This window comes from Astatotilapia calliptera, chromosome 15 (genome assembly GCF_964374335.1).
Source record: "Astatotilapia calliptera chromosome 15, fAstCal68.1, whole genome shotgun sequence".
Classification (NCBI taxonomy): Eukaryota; Metazoa; Chordata; class Actinopteri; order Cichliformes; family Cichlidae; genus Astatotilapia; species Astatotilapia calliptera.
Window position 1 is genome coordinate 6192964 of NC_137436.1, and position 6079 is coordinate 6199042.

Consider the following 6079-nt stretch of genomic DNA (forward strand, 5'->3'; position numbering starts at 1 on the left):
AAAAATTATTCATCTAAATTTCATCTGTAAATCTGTGGTTCCCAAACCTTTTCTATCACCTACTTCCCAGCCAAATTATAGACTGATTGCATTTTATTAAATAAATACCTGAAATTTCTCATTAAAAATAAAATTTTACATCTTCAGTGAGCTAAGAATACAACTTCATACTTTATTTGACTGACATGTCAATGAGCCAGAGCTACAGGTTTTCTTCTCAGTAAATTTTGACATTAACCTGAATATCGTTAGCCTTGCTAGCATCAGAGCGCACTTTTGTTCTTTAAACAATTCCTTATTAATCCTTCTGTTTTTTATAGTTAATTTGAAGGGAACGCTTGCAGTGGTAGATTCACATATCACAGTTTAAACAATTTATTTTCCTACACTTTTGCTGAATTTGGTTTTTGTCTGAAAAAATAACTTCACTAGCAGCTGCTGCTAGCCAGCTATTTCATGCTAACTCCATGAGTTGATTGAACGTTTTAAGCTATTCAGCCCACTCATTTTAAAAGAAAAAACACCAAAAAAAGGGTTTAATCAATACCATCATGCCTACAAAGCCACAACTAAAACGCTGAAGCTAAGCTATCAATTTATTTTGACATAGAAGGTAAATGGATATGTTACTAATGACAATAATGAACATCTTCTATTTAGGAGCAAGGCTTAATTAAAAATGATTTCTGTGAAAAAGGTTCAATAACTAGCATTGTGATTTTAGCCTCTAACCATACATCATATCTTTAATTGGAGATTGATTATAACTCTTCATCAGACAGTAATCCAATCCATTTCTTATTATACTCAAGTCTTTCAGTGTTGCCTGTCCGGTTAAGTGCTTAGAAGTCCAATGCTGTGGACTGGTCAGCAGTAAGTAGTTGCTCTTTCTAAGCTTTGATGGAACAGCCTTTATTTTTTGAAAAATGTTCAGCTTTTATTGTTTCACTCTAACTACCCATACATACACAGGTATTTTGATAAACATAGCCTTTTCTATGCATTTTGACCTTTCATCCAAGGCACTGAAAATGGGAGCTTCGTCCAGGGTGAAGATTTTCAAAAAGTCACGTTTTTTAGTTTTTTTCCAGATTTTGTCCACTCTTATCATCTTTTTTTTTTATATCAGACTTTGCTTTCTGCTAGTTTTTTTAGGCTCCATATTGTCTAACATTTCTATAAGGTCAGGTTTATACCATCACCTGTTGCTTTGGCAGCATGCTCTTTCATTTGGGTGAAGACATCTTTCAAAATGAACATCCATATAGAGGGCCTTTCCAACAGTTTGGGAACCACTCGTGTAAATTTTCCAATGCAACGTGTTTATAATGAAACCTTCATACATTATTATCTCTCAAGGAAGCAGCATATACTGTTGTGTCCTGTGTTTTGTATGCAGTTAAAAACAGAATATATTCTGGGAGTGCTGCATTTGTACAGCTGTGTGAATAAGGTTAATGTTTACTTGGTTCCATGTTAGACTGAGCACTAAAATCTGTGAAAACTGTTTATATTATGAAAAAAAGTTGACTCTCAAAAACGAAACACCTCAAGAGAAGAAATGAGAAAAAGAGAAAATGATCCTCAAAGTACACATAGTGTGCTTCTCCTGACAGGATATCACATTTTGCATTTGTGTTTTGTGTTATTATGTGTTTGTATTTGATAACACGTTTCCACTGACAATCATGAGGTAGCATAGACACATTATTAACACACTGAGGGTTTCACTGTGCTTTTCTCTGGTGAGTTTTCAATATCATTTGCGTCTTCCTTACACAAATGTCATGTACGGTGTTTTTGGGTGGGGAAGAGGGGGTGATGCCATCAACTACAGTGATCCAAATGTGTGATGTTTTGTTAAAATAAATGTTTCATTATTGTGTTAAAATAAAGAGCTTGATTCTTGTTTGCTTGTAAATTAAGCATATAATGAAAATAGCCCGGTCAGTAGCAGACATGTTTCCAATTTCTCCTGTGGGAATACTCTCTCATTCCAGTGAACTGTTTTACATAAACTGACAATTAGACATTGAAGTACTAGCCAAGATGACTGTGTCTAATATGAACATGTCCTCCCCATCACATACTGCTGCTTTCCTGTCTCTCACCCTCTGTGTATGAATACTCTACGGTGAGCAGTGACAGAAGAATAAACTCATTTTCCAGTAGTATCAAATGAATGCTCACCTTATGAAATCACTTTCCACTCTCATCAATGATTATATTATATAGATAGATAGTCATATATTATAGATCCGTATAGTCATTGCTAGAAATCTTACTTGGTAGTATTTACATTTTTTTTACCACTAGGTACCAGTATTGGTCTGGAGTTGAACTCTGGATTTACGCTGCAGTAGACTACTCATTGTTGAATTCATGGAACACTTATTTCTTTAGATTTAGGCATAGGTCAAAATCATTGAGAATTTGTTTTAAATGAGATCAGATCGTGAGATCATGCTTGAGCTAAACTATAAACCCATCTAGCAGAGCTTTTTTTTTTTTTTTTAAATCATATCCTTAATTAAGTAGTAGAAGTAGCTGTACTACAGTGGAAACATATTGCTGGAAAATAATTATTTGTGGAAAAAAACTTAAAAAAACAAATCTGTGAGACACATTTTAGAACACTAGTTGAACTGGAGCCAAGAAATTACTTTAATGTACTGCCAAGTATACACCACAGATAAGTGCAACAAGTTGACCTTAAAAGCCAGTGACAAAACAACTTTGTTTAATGGACAAAAATGTCCATTAAACAGGAGAAAAAAAAATAATTTCAGGAGAAAAAATTAATACCGTTATGTATTTATCTTGTGTGTTTGACTCAGCAGCTTGTAGTCATCTCAGAGATGATGGACAGGAAAGTGCTTGTAGCAAAGCTGGGATTCAGGAGGAGCTGCTCCAGCACCTGTGCACCTTTTTGCCTTGTGTTTACTGAACACATGGCACCTTTCCACAGACGCACCAATGTCCCACCTGGTAGATCATCATCATGAGCATAACTTAAAATAAAAGCTTAGCAATAATATTTTGTGTTTGCTTGTGTGCGTGTGTGTGTGTCCTACCAAGCAGACTGTCAATAGTCTTCATCCAGCTGAAGATATACAGTGTGTGGTTCTCCTCTGCAGTCAGATCAGCAATGTTAGGGGCGCTGTCGCCCTCCTAAAATGATAAGACAGAATGGAGAATGGACAAAAGCCTTCTCTCACTTTGTGTGTTTCAGAAAAAAAGAAGTGATGTGTAAAATAAACAGATGGAAAAGGTTGAAGATATGTACCTGTAAAATCCGACTTGGCAGAGGGGTTAGGAAAAGCACTGCTTTTTCCATGTTGGTCTGGAATCGAGCTGCTGCTACATATTCTGCTGAGTTCAGCCAGCTGTGAGCAAATGACACTTCTACAGAGGAATAGTGGCTCTGCCTGTAGGAGAAGCGAGAACACAGAAGCTGAGATTAAGAGAGCTGAAATTTGAGATAAATGTTTGGCTTTTTTGACCACTTGCAGGGAAAAACAGCAAGGCCTCGTCCTTGGTAGTTTTGGTGTGCACTGAACTACCAAAAATAGTTCAGTGGACAAATTTTTTTTTGTTTATAAACATTTATAAATAATAAGGATAGTGATCACTTTTGCTTTAATACTTTTTCCAGCATCATTAGTATTGGTAATAAGGGCATTGATGTTAAAATTTGTGCTGGAAAGAGTACTGACACTGCTAAAACTAACAAGACTGCCAGAAAAAAAAAAGATGAAGTAGATTTAGTCAATGTCATTGTCATGTATGAATGTGTGTGTACATGATTTGTAATATGTAAAAACAGGATGGGTGACTGGGGGAGGAGGGTATGTGTAAATGTTTACTAATGAAATGCATTAAAATGATAGATTTTATGATAGATAAAAATAGATACTTTATTGATCTAACAAGGGATGTTGTGTTACAGCAGTAGAATAAAAAATGAAAATGATATAGTCTACAATTAATAAGCAACATGGTTACAGTAAAAGTAAAAGAAATTACCTGGGATTACATGCTGCAGAGGCATAGGTTGAAGCCATTAGGGCGTCCCAGTAGACACCAAGGATAGTGTCTTTCTTCACATCATCAGGCAGAAGAGATTCACTAGTAGTCTTCAGACCCTTAAAACAATATGAACAATTAAAGGAGTACACCTATTTCAGCAATGTAGCTTTGTTGCTTCATAAAGCGGGTGCATTCAGGGAAAACAGACCCGTTTTGAACTATAATGGCACATGGCCCTGACTTTTTAAAATGTAATGTTTTCTACTAAGGGCAAAATAATACAAGTTCAGTTCCCCTTTAAAATTGCGGGATAATATGATGTGAATAGAAACTGTGTGTATATGTACCAGTGTATATCTGTGTTTCAATACCTGAAAAAAAGCATCCCACTTAGACATGGCATCAGGGTATTTAGCTTTACAGTCAGAATAAGTTGTACAATAGTCCTGTACTCCTGCAGGCACCTGCATCTGGACCTGGTAATGTAATAACATACATGATAATATGCACTATATAACATACATTATAAATAATACAAAATGGTCATATTCATTATTATTTAAACTGCAAATATTTGTGTGATGGCATGAAAAAGTGTCCTCTTCTTCTTCTTCTTCTTCTTCTTCTTATTATTATTATTATTGCAGTTGTTGTTGTTGTTGTTTTATTTTCAAAGTGTTCATTTTCAGTTTAAGATAATACCTGAGCTCCTGCTCCCATGAAGCCCTGTTGTGCAGCAGACAGAAAGGGAAGTACAGATGCAAAATAGTTCACACCTGGAGAAACATAAAGAGGTCATTTGTATTCCCCCTGTGTTTATTTTTTATGCATTTGTTTCTTGTACTTACAGGCCCACCAACTCTGGGTAGAAATGCACAAAGGCTCTGCTTCCAGGCCACAAGTTGTTGCACCCGTTGGATCAGCGAGACGCCCTGTAAAAACAACAGATCATTAGCTGTGGTCTTGTTTCTTTGTTAGTTACATTATTAGGAGGCTCTTTATTCAGTTTTGTACTACAAAGTTTGTTAAATTGTGATGAAAGGATTATTATTGACTTAAAAAAAAAAAAGAAATGATACTTTGACTTCACCTGAAGTTAACATCCATCCAAGCTGCAGTGGCAGTCCCCACAGCGGACTGTCAGTAGCATTTGTCCCCATGGATCCCATGAAGGGGTCTGTAGCAGCTATCATCAGCCGGTATAAACTCATGCGGTGAAGGTAGTTCCAGGGGTCTGGAACCAGAATCCCATCGTGCATTGGCAACTCAGTCACTTGGCTGGCCGTTTGTGCCCAAAGGATGGGAGCGCCATTTTCTAGAATTACTGCAGAGCTGCTGAGAGACACTGCACATGCCAGGACAAGGCCAAGGACCAGCAAACGAAGCATGACTGAGGTGTTGGGTCTGCAGAGAAGGACAGAGTCAAGAGCAGCTACTCTGGACTGAGAGTTTTCCCTTAAATACAGCATTTGTAACTTCTCTGAATATCAAAGTCAGTGCATGCAGATGTGCACCAATCACATTAGTCCATGTGACATATGGCTCACTGGACCCTGACCAACAGATAAGAGAATTTAAGTACATAGAGCTCAATTTTGTCCAAACATAGAATACTGAGTTCAGTGCAAAGTACATCTGTTCATCGTTCAAGCTGATTTGTTTACATGAACCCAAATCCACAACTTTTATAGTGATACAGTGATACCATCAGTAAATTGAATCTGGAAACACAAACCCCAAATAAATTCTAAGAATCCTTGGAAAAATTATACAGATTTTTACCCCCTTAAGTAGCCAAAGATAATACTTTTTATCTGGAAAAACTCATAAAATTTACTTTCACATACACTCACCGAAGACTTCATTAGTTACACCTTGCTCGCACCAGGTTGGGCCCCCTTTTCTCATCAGAACTGCCTTAATTCTTTGTGTCACACACTCAACAAGGTGCTGACCATAGCCTTAGTTTTATGTTCTTGGCTGATAGGAGTGGCATCCAGCGTGCTGCTGGAGCCCATCTGCTTCAAGGTTCAGTGGTTATTTGAGATAC

General features: G+C 36.9%; 1 protein-coding gene across 1 annotated transcript; it reads right to left on the reverse strand.

Moving 5' to 3' along the window:
- Nucleotides 1–2646: 2646 nt before the first annotated feature.
- On the reverse strand, nucleotides 2647–5680 carry leg1.1 (liver-enriched gene 1, tandem duplicate 1). The gene is made up of 8 exons (XM_026143639.2): nucleotides 5120–5680; nucleotides 4878–4961; nucleotides 4732–4805; nucleotides 4401–4505; nucleotides 4027–4145; nucleotides 3287–3428; nucleotides 3075–3171; nucleotides 2647–2985 (listed from the first exon to the last, which is right to left on the reverse strand). Exons 1-8 carry the CDS (start codon nucleotides 5496–5498, stop codon nucleotides 2834–2836), a joined length of 1152 nt encoding a protein of 383 aa, XP_025999424.2. The 5' UTR covers nucleotides 5499–5680; the 3' UTR covers nucleotides 2647–2833.
- Nucleotides 5681–6079: the final 399 nt, after the last annotated feature.

Excerpts from the sequence above, each read along its gene's own strand:
- leg1.1 (XM_026143639.2), bottom strand. The coding sequence starts at position 5,498 with ATGCTGTATTTAAGGGAAAACTCTCAGTCCAGAGTAGCTGCTCTTGAC. Across the intron at positions 4,506-4,731 it reads TCATGGGAGCAGGAGCTCAG|GTCCAGATGCAGGTGCCTGC; the intron begins GTATTATCTTAA and ends TTACATTACCAG. Across the intron at positions 3,172-3,286 it reads TGCCAAGTCGGATTTTACAG|GAGGGCGACAGCGCCCCTAA; the intron begins GTACATATCTTC and ends TTATCATTTTAG.